The sequence below is a fragment of the Malaclemys terrapin genome, chromosome 4 (genome assembly GCF_027887155.1).
Source record: "Malaclemys terrapin pileata isolate rMalTer1 chromosome 4, rMalTer1.hap1, whole genome shotgun sequence".
NCBI lineage: Eukaryota > Metazoa > Chordata > Testudines > Emydidae > Malaclemys > Malaclemys terrapin.
In genome coordinates, this window is record NC_071508.1 from 144,491,910 (window position 1) to 144,508,984 (window position 17,075).

At 47.4% G+C, this 17,075-nt stretch overlaps 1 protein-coding gene across 6 annotated transcripts in view; it reads right to left on the minus strand.

The window, feature by feature from the left end:
• SAMD4A (sterile alpha motif domain containing 4A) overlaps positions 1-15,651 on the minus strand; it is a 212,203-nt gene extending 196,552 nt beyond the window's left edge. For 4 of the 6 annotated variants that reach the window (XM_054026081.1, XM_054026080.1, XM_054026079.1 and 1 more), the window contains exons 1-2: positions 15,489-15,651; positions 13,488-14,139 (exon numbers count right to left, since the gene is read on the minus strand). In XM_054026081.1, coding sequence (XP_053882056.1) covers positions 13,488-13,683 — 196 coding nt within the window. In that variant the 5' untranslated portion in view covers positions 13,684-14,139; positions 15,489-15,651. Of the gene's footprint in view, positions 1-13,487; positions 14,140-14,482; positions 14,706-15,488 lie in introns of those variants that run through there. The other 2 variants (XM_054026078.1, XM_054026077.1) reach the window with 2 other exon arrangements.
• Positions 15,652-17,075: the final 1,424 nt, after the last annotated feature.

Here is a 17,075-nt window from a genome sequence, read left to right on the forward strand (position 1 = left end):
CGCACTCAGTGTCAAGTTCTCCCATCCATTTCTTCAAAACTGGGGGGTAAAAGCCTGGTGAATCCGGCAGGGGGAGAACATGCTCCCTGGCCTGTTCCTCCCTTTTCCCAACCCTACTGTCACAGTTTCAAGGTAACTGCACCTATGTTCCCCCTCCGTGGTCCACTCCAGGAGCTCCCAGCTGGATCTTATAGATTCCAAGGCCAGAAGGGACCACTGTGATCATCCAGTCTGACCTACTGTATAGCACAGGCCAGAGAACTCCCCTGAAAGAATTCCTAGAGCAGATCTTTTAGAAAAACATTCACTCTTGATTTAAAATGGTCTGTGATGGAGAAGCCACCACGACCCTTGGTAACTTGTTCCAATGGTGAATTACCCTCGCTGTTTCCAACCTGAATTTGTCTAGTTTCAATTTCCAGCCACCTCCAGCCATCACATCTCTTGGCACGGATGCTTGTCCCACTCCCTTCTGATTGGAGGATTTTAAGGCTGCACAGATCCCTGCCTTACACTGGGATATCCCAAACAAGTCAGTCTGCCTAACACCCAGCGCCTGTGCTTTGCTTTCTCTCCAAGGGCTACAAACAGCGTGTTGCCAGCAGTTACGAGTTATGGCACAGCTCCTTCTGAGCAAGCACCTTTATTCTTAAGGCAAAAGCATTACACAGAAAACAGAAAAACCACTAAGCAGATTTAAACACACACTAAACATAGTAGGAGTCACCCGTCTGGCTAATGGCACCCTAGTATGCCAATGACTTTTCCCACCCTTCTGACAGGGTTAGGGCCCCTGTTAGACAGAAGGTCCTGTCCGTTTGCTGGATCAGAAAAAAGACCTTGAGTAAGTTCCAGCTCATCCATTTCTATCAAAAGCCCTTTCTTTGTTTCCTAATCTCTGGAAAACCCAGCCTGACCCAGCCTATCAAACCACTCCAGAAGGTGGAACTTCTCCGGAGTTGTTTTCAGAATCAGGGGTAATCACCCCACACTGCTTTTAGTACTCGTGGAAGCTGTGGTAACATAAAAACAGCCATACTGGATCAGACCAATGATCTATCTAGCCCAGTATCCTGTCTTCCAACCGTGACCAATACCCGGTGCTTCAGAGGGAATTAACAGAACAGATAATCTTCAAGTGATCCATCCTCAGTCACTCATTCCCAGCTTCTGGCAAACAGAGGCTAGGGACACTTCAGAGCATTGTTTTGCATCCCTGCCCATCCTGGCTAAAAGCCCTTGGTGGACCTATCCTCCATGAACTTATCTAGTTCTTTTTTGAACCCGCCCCTGTGGAGTAGAACACAACCATACATAAACCATTCAAAACTTAAATACAATGCTCCCCAAAGATACTGCATGGGTCTGCAATATCTGTCACATCTACAATCAACCCTCAATGGGGAGAATGGGCTTCAGGCAGGGAGAGGAGGAGGGACAATCACAGTCTGCAACCTGTGTGGATACCAAGCATAAGTTAATGCTGTCCCTACCACCACGGATTTACACAGTTCCCTCACCACTGAGTGAGCCCTCCTTCTTGAGGGGGCAGCAGCCAACTGGAGTACCTTGGCAGCTCTGCTTCTTCCATGGGGGTTGGGAGACAGTGTGAACTCACAGGTGTGGGTGGACCCTCTGGCAGGTCTTGCCAGGATCTGCACATTTTAGGGAGATTAATCCCCTTCTTATTCTGTGAGAGGCAAACCCAACCCCCTCCGAGGGCAATTAGGTAGACCAGGGGTGGGCAAACTACGGCCCGGGGGCCACATCCGGCCCTTCAGACATTTTAATCCGGCCCTCAAGCTCCTGCCGGGGAGCAGGCTCCAGGGCTTTCCCCACTCCGGCACTCCAGCTGGGGGCTTGCCCCGCTCCGCGTGTGCTGTAGCTCCATGAAGCTCCCAGAAGCAGCGGTATGTCCCCCCTCCAGCTCCTATGCATAGGGACAACCAAAGGCCTCCGCAGCTCCCATTGGCCGGGAACCATGGCCAATGGGAGCTGCAGGAGCGCCACCTGCAGACAGGGCAGCATGCTGAGCCGCCTGGCTGCACCTCCACATAGGAGCCAGAGGCTCCTGCTTCCGGGAGCTGCTTGAGGTAAGTGCCGCCTGGAACCTGCACCCTGACCCCCTCCTACACCCCAATCCCCTGCCCTGATTCCCCTCCTGTCCTCCAAACCCTTTGGTCCCAGCCCGGAGCACCCTCCTGCACCCTCAACCCCTCATCCCCAGCCCCACCCCAGAGCCTGTACCCCCAGCTGGAGCCCTCACCCCCCTCCGCACCCCAACCCCCTGCCCCAGCCCAGAGCCCCCTCCCACACGCTGAACTCCTCATTTCTGGCCCTAGCCCAGAGCGTGCACCCCCAGCCGGAGCCCTCAGCCCCTCCCACATCCCAACCCCCAATTTCATGAGCATTAATGGCCCGCCATACAATTTCCATAACCAGATGTGGCCCTCGGGCCAAAAAGTTTGCCCACCCCTGAGGTAGAGAGTCCATGGCCCAGATCCTCAGCTCTGCCAATCAATATAAGTTCTTTGATATTGATGGAACTATGCTGGGAGCTACGCTGGTTTACACACCTGAGGATCTGGGTTATGCTTGAATCCAACTCACAAAGTTTTCAGTCCCTGCAGAAGAATAAACCATAGATGGGGAGATCTGGCCCATAAGGCTTTAACCTGCCAGTAGGGTAAGCGGTGTCCCTACTCTCTAAACAGTTATCTGCAGTGACATTAGATACAAGTGTGAAGCATGGAAGCTAAAGTACTGACTAATACATCTTAAAATAAAGCAAGCGTTCACACTAATTACTATTTCAGTTACTCACTCTGATTGCAAACAGAACTCCCGGCCTGGAACAATTCATGTTCATGGACCACAAAAACATCTAAGATTACAGGAGAAAGGAAAGCCAGGCTTGAAAGCTAGTAGGAACACAGGAATTACCACAGTGGATCAGACCAATAGTTCGTCTGATCCAGTACCCTGTTTCCAGCAGAAGCCAGTACCAGCTGCTTCAGAGGAATGTGCATAAAACCCTGAAGTAGGCAGTTGTGGGATAACATACCCACCGGGAAAGGCTTTTCCTGATACCCAGTAGTTAGAGAGTGGCATCAGGTAGGTTTACATCACTTCCAAAGCTAGTAAGACACACACACACGTCCTTCCTAGTGGGAGAGATGAAGGCCCGCCTAGGTGTCTTAGGTTGGGCACCTAAAAATTGAAGGATCCAGAATGAATGGATTCTTTCAATACTTTGGGCCTGAATAAAGAGCGTTCTTCCAAATGCACTTCTGCTAGGATCGTTTGGATACTGAAAGCAAATATACCAAAAACAAATGTATCAAATACAGGGACTGACTTGCTGGACAATTTTGTTCAACTGTTAGCCTCTAATATGTCCAATACGCTAGCTATGCTGTGCGGCACCCGTACAAACCGTCATCCGCTGGCAAGAATTTTGACTGCACTCATGGTCAAGCTACCCCATTCTCCCATTTAATCACATTTTAAGAGAACTCAATTTACAAATATACTGCGAGCACTTATTTTAATTTAAAGCACTGCGGTCTGCCCTTTTTAAACTACCAATCTAAAACAATTCCTGACCTAGCCCATCAATCTGTAGCTTATCAAATTCAAGACTGCCATAAGCTACTGAGCTTCTATTGTCGCTTTCTCTTCTTTGCATTTAATTTCCTCAGCCATTCTTCGCCCATTTATGCAGAGAAGCAAGTAGATTTAGTTCTTTCCATTTTCCAAAAGAAAAAACATAACAGAAATATATCCGAATAAAAATATATACACTTGGAAAGAAGCCAACTTAAAAGAAACTAGGTCATGTATAGAATAATACTTTGCACGTTTACTCTAAGAATCTCAAAGCACTTTACAAACATTTCAGGTGGGATTTCAAAAGCATTCAACATTAGCCTAACTCTGCGCCCATTGAAGTTTGTGGGACTTTTAATATTGCCTTCAATCTCACTCTTAGTTTCCACACACACCTGTGAAATAGATCACTATTTTATCCATTCTCTAGTTGGGGAAACTGAGGCAGGAAAGGGTGTGAGTGACTCGACCAGCATCATCTTGTGAATTAGGAGCAAAGTAGGGGATAGAATACCACTCTCTAGATTCACAGGCTTGTACTACCATAACCACATACCGGTTCCCATTTTGCTAGGGATGAACAATTATTTTTCTAATACAACTTTTTTTTTTTTTTTTTTTTACACGTGAAATGTTTCAGATCAGATATTAAATATGCATTGAATGCAATGCACCCGCCAGATAATAATCTGTTTTTGTGCTGCTAATGGGAAAAAGTTAAAGGATTTTTTTTTAAAGTACCACTCACTAACTCTGAAATAGGAAGCAAACATATTCTCTACTATGGCCCCGATCCTGCAACTTTTTCTGCCCGCACGGCTCTCAATGCAGCCTTAGGACCTATGTTTGCATTTCCCACCTTTAGGAACCCTTGATAGTTAATTAGTCACTGAGGGTCTCCTCCAGTGTTCCTGAATGCAACAGAAACAGACTGAGAATGACAAGGAATAATTTTTTTTAAAGAAAGACAGTACAGAATTGAATATATGGGCCGCAGAATTCAAAGAAAATATTTCCTCTAGTCCATATTGAAATCTATAAGCATTGCAAGCTGATTCTCTTCTTTAAAATTAAAAAATGGGCGGAGGAAGAAGAGAAAACATTTTCCTACACTCTAGCTACAAACTTATGTACAAATAAGGGCACCTGTTAAGTAGCAGGGCTGTTGAAAAATGCAAGAAGTTTCATTGCTTCTTGCTATCGTTCCAATACCTCATACAGGGTTGCAAACTCCTGCAATTTCACCGTAAGTCTGTTATTTGGTCTCTCTCTTAAAGCAAATCTCTGCTTTCGTTTAAAACAAGTTAAATTTTAACCGTTTTGTGGGCCAAAAGTTTGAAAATATGAACTCTAAAATCAGTTGGTAAATTAAAAGATCCCAATATTCATGATTTTTAAGCACATCTCATGATTTAGGAGTGTCTTACTCATGATTTTTAACGTTTGGGATTGGCAATTCTGCTCTGGAGACCCCTTTAAGTACAGTCCCACGCACGTATGCAGTGTTGCCAGCTGTTATAATTTGATGGCTTGTGATATTTGGGGGTGTTCTTAAAACCCCAGCTCCAGGAGTCAAGCGATTAGATGGAAGTCTTAGCTTTCAGTTTGAAAAAGGGGCAACTTTTAGCCCTCATCGTTTCAGAGAAAGGAAGAAAAGAAGCAGAGGCCCGACTAGCCCCACCAATGAGCAGAAGAAGAATGGAGCAGGTGACGAACGGAGATCATGCTGCACCCCCTTAGGTAAGGTGGAAGCACCAGTACATCTTCTATACACCCAACAGCTCGGGGAAGTATTGTGCTTCACTAAGGTGCAATGCCTCCTGGTTCCTGCTCCATACCACCCACAATGCAGGCCAATGCCTTCATTGTGTGCAAGAGCTTTTTTGGAATGCGAGTGCTGTTGTTCTACCTTGGCTTGAGTCAACACAATGGGTCAGTATAAAGGATGCGCCTGACACAGTACATCGTAACTCCAAGCTAAAAAAGTGTCTTTAAAATAAATGCTCGGGCGACTTTCACTGATTGCTGGATTCACGTAGTAGTACCCACGGTTCACGTTAAGCTGAGCCTTCCCAGGAGACTTTCTCCAGTCAATCTGCCCCAGAACAATAGACCCAGCCAATGATGATGCTCTTAGGGCTTGACATAGATGGCTTGTGTGAGATAAGGGTGAGAGCCTTAATATATCCAGTAGTCAGTGCACTGTGCAAACGGCAAAGAAACGTTCTTGTCCTTGGGAGCCAAGCACTTAAAGTCATTACGCTGCATGATGGGATAATGCAAACCCCACACTAGACAAGGGGTTAAGGAGCTGCTCTGGGCACACCTGGCCCCATTCTGCCACACCAGCAAGGCACGCACAAGCTGGAGGGGGAGTTTAAAAGGGGAGCAGAGCTGCTTACATATGGACAGACCAGGGAAGTCAACAGATCTTCAACCCTCAGCTCCTGAGGAAAGGGCTGACTGAAGGGCAGGAGCTTCTCAGACAACCACTGCCTGGAGGCCCCTCATCCTGGGACACCCTGAGAGGGAGGAATTCCCCCTCTCTCTTGTACTGATTCAATTTGTTTGAATGAAAAAAGAACAGGAGTACTTGTGGCACCTTAGAGACTAACAAATTCCTTAGTCTCTAAAGTGCCACAAGTACTCCTGTTCTTTTTGCGGATACAGACTAACACAGCTGCTACTCTGAAACCTTTGTTTGAATGAGTTCCCCTTGCTTGTTGTTCTCAGACTACCCAGGAAGGGGAGAGACTTGGAAGTGATCTGGCCAGAGGGCCCACCTCTGCAGAGATGGAGCTGCCACACCACACCCAGCCATGAGGCGGTGCTAGCAGTGAGTCTCGTCCCTTCCTGCTCTGTTATTAATGATGACTGGGTTCTTTGGCTAGTGGAAGATTTGAGGACTCACAGGGTAGTTGGGGCAGCGCAGGCATAGCTAAGGACTCTCTCTGCTCTGTCATTTATGGCCGTGGCCAGTAGGAACTTTCTTTTATTAGGTGTTGCACCTAATGGCAGCAAGAGTTAGATGGAAGCAATAGCCCTTTGTTCTCTTTCTTAGTTCCTGGTCAGCACATATCTCAGAAATCAAAGGAAACAAATTTGATGGACTGATCGAGCGTAGGGTGCTCAGCATTTCAGAGAATCAGGTTTTTCCATGGTTCTGTGGGGACTGGCCCAATAGCCTAGAGTGAATTCAGCATGATGCAGGCATCTGGCCACCAGACAGGGAATTTCAGAGCAGTCAGGAGGTGGGGACACTTGGAAGGGAAAGCTCTAAACTCCAGAAGGACGTAAATTCCCACAATGGCCCCAACTGGCCAGCCAACAGAAGAAGGAAGCCTGGTTATGTCCTGCAGATTCCACCATAGGCCAGACCAGATGCACAAAGAGACGCGGCTTTCTTACTACATGTTCTAAATCCTAGTGCCCTGTTTAGCCTAACATGGCTCTGATGTAGGGGAATCAACAGGAGGAAACCAGGCTGTACATCAATCCTACAATCATGAGGAGTGACTGCAGCTCATGCAGACATACCTGAGCTAGCTTTCATCTAGCTAGTTCAGATACCCAAGCAGAAGCATCAGCAGCAGGGGCTTCAGCATGAACTAGCCACTTAATTACCCAGGGCTCGTACCCCCTGTGCTGAAACCCATACTGCCATGGTATCACAGCTCCAGCACGAGCTCTCTCAGGCAAGTCTATGCGAGCTGCGATCACACCCTGTGATTGCAGCATAGACATACCCTGAGTTACAGAGACCTGCCTGTGTCTAAACCAACACACACCCTACTTCAGCTTCCACCTGCTGTCTCCTCCCAGAGCCCCGCTTTCCCAGTCCTCATGGTAGAGCATTTTCAGCTATTAACTGAGGGGGCTAGTCACTTTTAGGGTGCAATGCCTCTGTGCAGATGGCCAGCATAAGATCTACATACCACTTAATCCCTATTCAGAGGTCATAAATGAAGCAGAGCCCTTATGCCCGCTTGCTACATGGGCTGAATTTCATTCATCTAACCCTTTTATTTGTGACTCCAAGATGTTTTGTGTCTAGACAGCTCTTTCCAGCTGGGTTTGAAGCTACCCATGTAGCCCTGTAACAGGGTGTAGCAGGGCCCACCCTTGGTCCTGCCCCTGCTCTGTTCCAAAAAACACTCAGAGACCTTCTAGCTCAACAATCATTGGTGCAGTTTATTTACAACATGTAATCCCACCAACTTCTTACCATCAACAGCATAGGGGTTTCAGCCTTAAGGGCTTCTCAGTCTCTGCAGCCAGGAGGGAAGAGCTACCCCTCTCCTTCCACTCTGTGGCTTCCCCCCTTTCTGTCTCCCTCCCCTCCTTCCTTCCTCAGAGGCTTTTATGCAGCCCCCGACTAATTTGGCAAAGGGGAAACAGCTGCCAGCCTACCAGGCACAGGTTCTCTCTAGGCATCTCCAATCTACCATAATTAGAGCTGGTGTGACAAAGGGCTGGCTCAGCAGTCGCTGCTCAGCACCCGGTCACAAGCCCCCACAGCAAAACCAGGTTTGAAAACGAATAAAAACAAATGTCAATGATAATACTGAAAAACAGTAACTCTCAGTGGGAGAAACTTCCAGTGTCTAACCTTGTTTCCAACACGCCCACCCCCACCCCCACCCTAAACCGTTCTCATTCATTAAGTCATGGTGGAAGTATCTTGAATTCCTCACTGGTGCTATCTGCACACCCGATCCTGTTCCTAGTGAAGTCAATGGGATTTTCCCGGTTATTACTTATATTACCATAGCACCTAGGAGCCCTAGTTATGGACCACAACCTCACAGCGGTAGGCACTGATCGCACTGGGAGCAGGAACAGGCCTTGTACACATTTAAACTCACAGTGGATCCGATGGCTTTCTTCATAGATTCATAGATTCATAGATTATAGGACTGGAAGGGACCTCGAGAGGTCATCGAGTCCAGTCCCCTGCCCGCATGGCAGGACCAAATACTGTCTAGACCATCCCTGATAGACATTTATCTAACCTACTCTTAAATATCTCCAGAGACGGAGATTCCACAACCTCCCTAGGCAATTTATTCCAGTGTTTAACCACCCTGACAGTTAGGAACTTTTTCCTAATGTCCAATCTAGACCTCCCTTGCTGCAGTTTAAACCCATTGTTTCTGGTTCTATCCTTAGAGGCTAAGGTGAACAAGTTCTCTCCCTCCTCCTTATGACACCCTTTTATATACCTGAAAACTGCTATCATGTCCCCTCTCAGTCTTCTCTTTTCCAAACTAAACAAACCCAATTCTTTCAGCCTTCCTTCATAGGTCATGTTCTCAAGACCTTTAATCATTCTTGTTGCTCTTCTTTGGACCCTTTCCAGTTTCTCCACATCTTTTTTAAAATGCGGCGCCCAGAACTGGACACAATACTCCAGCTGAGGCCTAACCAGAGCAGAGTAGAGCGGAAGAATGACTTCTCGTGTCTTGCTCACAACACACCTGTTAATGCATCCCAGAATCATGTTTGCTTTTTTTGCAACAGCATCACACTGTTGACTCATATTTAGCTTGTGGTCCACTATAACCCCTAGATCCCTTTCTGCCGTACTCCTTCCTAGACAGTCTTTTCCCACTGCTCACATCAGCCTGGATTTATTTACTCGTTGTTTGGTTGCTGTTTCTTTCTTACGAGCCCCCTAGCAGTTTGAGTGTTAAAGAGCCAAAAGGTTGTTTGGGATTCTCTCTGCTTTGTTTGTTTGATCTTTGTGGATTTCTAAGTTGCATTCTACTATATGCTACAATCATTAAAGATCTCCGACATGGATTGTGCATCTTATCCAATAGTGACCTGTAGGGATTTTTTGCTTTGCTTTTTTGTTTCTTATCAACCACCAGTAATTTTAAACAAGACATTTTCATGTGGTTTTAGAACAACATATACATTCACTGTGGCACCTGCATCACTTCTAGTCAAAATGTGCCTCTGTTGCATCAGAGACAACAGAGTAGCTTTCAGCTCGGGAAAGCCTATGGAGACCCCTGTTCTAAGGATTCTGTACACAGCTATTTTGTCTGTTAAGCGCCACTGGTAACAAAATGGCTGCAGGAACAGTAGGTTTCTTAGAAAAATCCCTTTTTGAGATTTACGCTTAGCTGTGCATTCCAACCAGATTTACGTTTTACGTGTCAGGTGCTCTAAATGAGAGCTGAATTTTCATTAATAGGCAAAGGAAAAACATATTAAAGAAAACCACATGAAGAAAACAGAAAGATGAAGCTCTACCAAACATGCTTGCTTCACTAATAAAACCAATCAGTTTTAAAGAATTAATTGTTTTTCATTTCATTTTCAATACTTGTGAGAAGCAGCAGGAAGGCAGCACTGAAGACTGGGGTCCGCAGAACGGAGCGACAACAACAAAAAACAAAACCCATCTGTGAAAGATCAAGTTCTCTCCCATTGCCCAGTCAACATGCCTCAAGCCCTGTCTTGTGGGACTTGCTGGGGAGAAGGTACTTTGCCTTCCATGTCTATTCAGCCATTGGCCTCTCTGCTGACTCCAGTTACCTATGGTGGTATTTGTGAGGTGAACATCGATCCCATAAGAAATGTGATGAGTCAACACACTCATTTCAACAGCGATCAGATAGAGTCACTATCCATTTCAGTCAGATTTTAACAAGCAACATAGGCCCTGTGTCCATAGAATGACTTTTCCCCCCGTGAGAGACCAACTTTAAAGTCAATTCAAACATTCACACTGGCACGTTAGACTCTCATGTTGCTTTCACACTAGCTTCACCGGAGAAAATAGGACCATGGTTGTGCCTTTGTCACTATTTTTGTCTTTTTACTCCACTGAGGAAGCTAGAGATAGCCTGGAATTTAACTGACAGTAAGATCGATACACCACATGTAAAGATTTATGGCCCAATCCTGTTCCCAAGTTACAGCTCTGATCCCGAAACCTCTTGTACTTGGGCAGATTGCTTCACCCAAGTGCAGACCTATTAATTCAAACACAGAGGAACAGCGGTCAGCCATGCAAGAAGTTGCAGGATCAGGCCTGTGTCATTGGCAAAACTCCCACCAAGGGGGGAAAAATTAAGCCAAAAAGTAGGGCACAAATTGATATCTTTAGGTATTACTGTCATCACCACCAGCCATGGAAGAAACAAACCCAGGTTAGTTGTGTAAATTGTGGAATTTAAGTAGTAAGAGCAATAAAAAGTTAATTGTTGTTGTTAGACACAAAGTAGGTGAGATAACAACTTTTATCTGACCAAATTCTGTTGATGGCACGTATAAGCCTTCGAACTACACAGAGTTCTCCAGGTCTGGGGAACGAAATCAGAGTGTCCAAGCTAAATACAAATTGGGACTGAGAGTTAAACATAAGGGGTAACGCATGTCATAGGAGGTCATTTGAGATGGAGTGGGCAGTAAGGGTTGATATGCAAAAGGGGTTTGAAGTGGGCCACAAAGGGTTACCAGGCAAGTGTGTGTTACAGACTGTTGTAATGAGCCATGAAATCAGTGTCCCTGTTGAGTCCACGGTTTTTGGCATCGAGCAGCATTAAGTTGTGGTTGTTGTGAGAACCTGGTATGATTTCATGTCTAGTCAAGTGACAAATGCCACGGTATGAAATGGGTGGTGAATAAGGGCTATTTAATATTATTTCAACAGGAGATCTCAAAGCATTTTAAAAGACAGGTGGTTTTACAAAATATGTCATGTTAATACCAAACTAAAAGTCACTTCCTATCATTTCTTCATTGCCAAACACAGAGACGAGGCATTCCTCTGTAACAATAGGATCACCCTGATCAAAAAGTAAACATCTTGATTCTCTGATGCAAAGGGATGTTTACCTTATGTTTACTAAGCATCAAATTTACAAGAAGAAGAAATTAGTGGTTAGTGGTATCAGAAATTTAACAAAGGTTCTCAAGTCTTGCTATTGAGCCTATAAAAGCCCTAAAAGAACAGATGATTATTAGAACAAACATCTGAGCAAGTGCTATCAGCATCACAAATGTAATCATTAAGAGGCAAACCAAGGGCCCAATTCCACAAGCTTTCTTCCAAGGAGTAATCATTTTACCCATTGGGGTCAGTCACATGTGTAAGTACTGGAAAGATCAGGATCTTCGTTTCTACTACTGTTTTGGCAAGAGACTGATCATTATGCAGAAAGTCCTTTCATTCATACATGGCCTAATATATGGATGGGCTTTAGAGGAAATTTTTCTATCATAATTTAAACAGGTACGTCACAGCTACTGCAGTCTGCAGATAAATCATTCGTGTGTAATCTTTTGACAAATAAATGTGACGTAACTATTACAGGAAATCCAGGTAAAACTAAAAACCAGAAGTTTATACAATGGTGCACAGCCACATACACTACTGGGAACCAAAGATAAATTGTGCTAATGCAGGTAAGAGGAATGGCGATTCTATTCTGTGGAAGATCAGTTTAAAAAAGTGTGATCTCCTTCCCAATTTATTCTTATTTAGGCCTCCACCCGCAAATGTACAAGGTTAGACTGTTCAGCTGTTTATAAAATGTAGTATTGCACTGAAATGTACACTGCAACATTCTTCCCGGGCACTCATACGAACTATATAAGGAAATATCCAATTCCAGTGTGTTCACCATTGTGATGATAGAGCTCTGTACACTGGAACAGCCCCTGAGTTGGTTTCCTAAAGGCGTACTTAAATATATCCTAGGCCTAACAACATTGTACTGGACGTTGTCATCAAATGGCAGCATAGACAGCTGCCAAAGCTTGCAGGCTCAGTGCTCTAATATGGAACAGCTGGAAGAGGACCCTGCATTCTTTTCTCTCAGTAAACACTGGGGGCTCTGTTCAGTATCCTACTGCAATAAAGCCTAAAGAATTTCACCTATCAACTGACAGACTTTCCCCCCTCCACAGACTATGCTTTTTGTGTTCTTTTAACCATGTGCAGAAGTCCAAGGTGTACATATTTAATCCTACAAACTATATTAAAATATCTGAGACAAGAACAGGAGGGATTATATTTGTTTTTTGGGGGGGGGGGATTTTTTGCAAATGGAATAGAACTAGGTAATTTAGCTATGTGTTTAACCTCATCTCTGCAGAGAGTAGTTTGGGCATTTATTTTGGAAGGTTTCTTTAAAAGAGCGTGTGTACACACTTGTGCACACACACAAAGCACAAGTTTAATTTCACTTACACCAATTTAGTTCTCCTAACTTTCACTGGTGTATCAATGAGATCAAAATCAGGCCCATATATATTAAATGTACATCCCTGGGAAAGTACATGCACCGTATACACTAACTGAACTATGTAGAGCAGCCCTAAATGGTCTAGTAATATCTTTCCGCAGCTTCTGTGGAATATACAGAGCATTCAAAGCTGCAAGGAAAAAAATGTATTCAAACAGGACCTGAATGCTGAAACAAATTACCATTTAACAAAAGATTAAGATACCTCAGCTAGCCACAGCTCAGCAAAATACTCGTTTGTGTTAGATAATGAGGAGATTCTTCTGCATCTTGCTTAAAGCAAAGCAAGCCACGTTGTCCAAAAGAAGCCTAGAAAATCCAGACTCTACGTGACCTGACTGACTTATTTCATAGGAAACTGCATAAGAGAAAAATCAATCATTCATGCTACCGTAGTTACACCACTGAATAGACTGTAGTAGTTTGCTGTGAAAAATCAAACTGAAATAAGTCATCACTAGTCTGAAACATAAAATGTAAAAAGGGAAGCTGTTAACAATGAGGCTGGTTCATTTGGAGCCCCAGCTCCCTGACCTCCCCGTTTTTTGCCATCATTAGGGTATCAATCAGAGAACAATGTAGCATTCAAAATGGATTGGTTGCACCAAAACTTACCAGGGTTGTTGGCTTCCCCTTCTAGAATGTGCAGCTCAGTGCAATCTGCCAATGAATGCTCCAGGCAGAGCTGGAGGAAACGGGCTTGGGATCGACTCACCCGCTTCAACAAGGAGAGCAAAGCAACAGTCTGCTCGCATTCATTCCAGCCTTTAAACCAACCAGCCAGCACTCCAACCTGATCTCGAAACATCATGATTAGGTTGGGGTGGGGAGTGGAGGGAGGAAAAAAACAAAAAACAAAAACACCTCTGCAGGGGAAAAAAAATTCCCTCAAAGTTCTTTTCCCCCGTGTCTGTCTCACAATGTTATTTATTAATCGGATGGATTTTTGGACCCAGCCGTCAGCTCAGATGTGGGTCTGGTTTCTCTTCTCCTCTTTCTATCTTCAGTTCAGTGTCCTGATGGCTTCTTGTTAAATTCCCCAAAGATGATGACACAAAGTGGCACAGGGAAACAGGGATGGGAAATTGTATATTATATATATACACACACATAGATATATAAATCTCAACAAGGCACAGGAGTGGATGAATAGCTTCTTCTTCTTTCCCCTCGGGTTATTTTAGCCTAGCGTCTCCAGCTCTCTCCTCCCCTGGGTGGCAATCTGGACCATCCACACCCGCATTCCTCCCAAAGCAAATGTTCACAACTGGAAAGAGAAAAGAATTGCTGCTGATGATGACACACTTTGCAAGGAAACGCTATGATTCAGCATGACAGCAGCAGAGCCCGCTTCCTAACATAGCAAAGGAGATTTCAGGTCAACAACACAGGGAAGGGGAACAGGGGGGTGGAGGGGAAAGGCAAGAAAGAAAGGAGGAAGGAGGAAGACACCGAGCCTCTAAAAATTCAGCCCCCATACACAGCAACTGAGAGATGCAGGCTTTGCAGCTAATGGTTTAAAGAAACCTCCCTCCTCCACAGAAGGAGGGAGCTCCCTGTTGCTGCCGTAAAAGGGTTCCTAGTGCTGGGAAGGTTCTTTAGGGACCTACCTGCTTTAAACGGCAACTGCTGCAAGAGACCATTCGTGCAGAAGAAAACTTACACTGCGGCTATAAAGCTCTAATGCAAAGTAGGAGCAGCCCTGGTGCTTTCCTCTCCACCTCCTCCTCCTCCTCCCCGGGAAGCAGCCGAGTTGCTGCAGCTCCATCTACAGCAATCAAGCATCTCAAGCCAGCCCCTTTGGATGGAGGCCCTAAGCAGCAGCAGCGTGTGACAAAAATAAACTCTACCCACCCCCGACTTCATCACACAGCCCGGCAGGCACAGGCCAGCCCAGGGAGTCTTCGGGTCCCCCTCTCCCTTTTTAGGCTGCTTAAAAAAATGATCACATCCCCCCCACCACCACCACCACCGCCAGCTATTTTCCAAATATCTCCACCGATCCACTGCTCTAGCGGGCGGGAGGAAGGGGGATGTCTCTCCCTCTCTCTCTCGCTCTCTCTCTCTGTCCTACCGAAGCGCTCTTGAAATCAGCCCGGTTTTACATACGCATTTTCCACATTCAAGGCATCGCCTGGTGACCGAAGGAGCGACCAGGTCCATTAGCCTCAAGGGAGCTTTGCAAAATGCAAATGAGCGCTGAGCAACGAGCCCCTTCCCGCCACATACCTGCACCCTCCCCCACCCCCAAAGTTGGGCTTTTCTGCTTCACCTAGGACGGCTCTCAGCCACCCCCCCGTGCTGTTCCCCCCAGCCCACGGGGCTGGCACACGTGGGCAGGGCAGTGCCAGCCCCTTGGGGGCTCTAAGCACTGCAGGGATGGTTTGGGGAGCCCCCCCACATGCAACACATAATTATTAATAACCCCCCGCCCCCCGGAGCTGCCGGGGACCCCCGGCTATTGCTTAATCTGCCAATGCCCAGCGCGGAGCGGGGCACAGACAAGCGCCAGGGCGGGGAGAAGAGCTTGGTCCAGCCCCAGGGAAAGCACGAGCCCTGCCGCCCCACCACGGCCAGCTCCCCGCGGCACCATCGCGGCACGCCCCGGGCACCCACCTGGCTCCCCCCCATGCTGACCCCCGGCTCCCTCGGGAGGCTGAGGCAGGTGCCTCGCGGCTGTCAGGCGGGCTGCGGCTGGCGGCGCCCCGGCCGTGCCATGGCGGGGAGCGGGCAGGGCGCGATCCCGCCGGGCGGTGCAGCAGCAGCGCCGGGCGCCTGGCTGGGCGAGACTGAGCCGCGCCGAGCCCCGCGCCCCAGCTCCCCACATGCTACTCATTAGCATAACCCATTACGTCATGGGCTCGCGGCGCGAGGCCCCCGCCCCCCGGGTCGGGGCAGCGCCAGGGGAGCCCGGAGCGGGCCGGGCTCGCGGCCGCGGGGCGGGTCCTTCCCGCCTCGGCCGGCCCCTGCCGCGGGCCCCCAGCACCCCGGGCACGGCGCGGCGCGGCGCGGTGCAACGCTCCCTGGCCGGCCCGCCGGGGGCGTGAGACCGGGCCGGGCGGTCCGCCGCATCCCGGGCTGTGTGTGTGCTGCAAATACACCCCAGCGGGCTTCACACTCTGTGTGTGTGTGTGTGTGCTGCAAATACACCCCAGCGGGCTTCACAATCACACTGTGTGTGTGTTGCAAATACACCCCAGCGGGCTTCACAATCACACTGTGTGTGTGTGTGCTGCAAATACACCCCAGCGGGCTTCACACTCTGTGTGTGTGTGTGTGTGTGCTGCAAATACACCCCAGCGGGCTTCACAATCACACTGTGTGTGTGTTGCAAATACACCCCAGCGGGCTTCACAATCACACTGTGTGTGTGTTGCAAATACACCCCAGCGGGCTTCACAATCACACTGTGTGTGTATGTGTGTGTGTGTGTGTGTATGCGTGCTGCAAATACATCCCAGCGGGGCTTCACACGCTCTGTGTGTGTGCGCTGCAAATACACCCCAGCGGGCTTCACAATCACACTGTGTGTGTGTTGCAAATACACCCCAGCGGGCTTCACAATCACACTGTGTGTGTGTTGCAAATACACCCCAGCGGGCTTCACAATCACACTGTGTTTGTGTTGCAAATACACCCCAGCGGGCTTCACAATCACACTGTGTGTGTGTGTGTGTGTGTGTGTGTGTGTGTGTGTGTATGCGTGCTGCAAATACATCCCAGCGGGGCTTCACACGCTCTGTGTGTGTGCGCTGCAAATACACCCCAGCGGGCTTCACAGTCTCAGTGTGTGTGTGTGTGCTGCAAATACACACCAGCGGGGCTTTACGCTGTTTGTGTGTGCTGCAAATACAGCCCAGCGGGGCTTCACACTGTGTGTGTGTGCTGCAAATACACCCCAGCAGGCTTCACACTGTGTGTGTGTGTGTTGCAAATACACCCCAGGGGGCTTCACAATCACACTGTGTGCGCGCTGCAAATACACCCCAGCAGGCTTCACACGCTGTGTATGTGTGTGCTGCAAATACACCGGAGTGGGGCTTCAAACTCACTGAGTGTGTGTGTGCTGCAAATACACCCGAGTGGGGCTTCACACTCTGTGTGTGCTGCAAATACACCCCAGTGGAGTTTCACACTCAGTCTCTGTGTGTGTGTGTGCGTGCTGCAAATACACCCCAGTGGAGTTTCACACTCAGTCTCTGT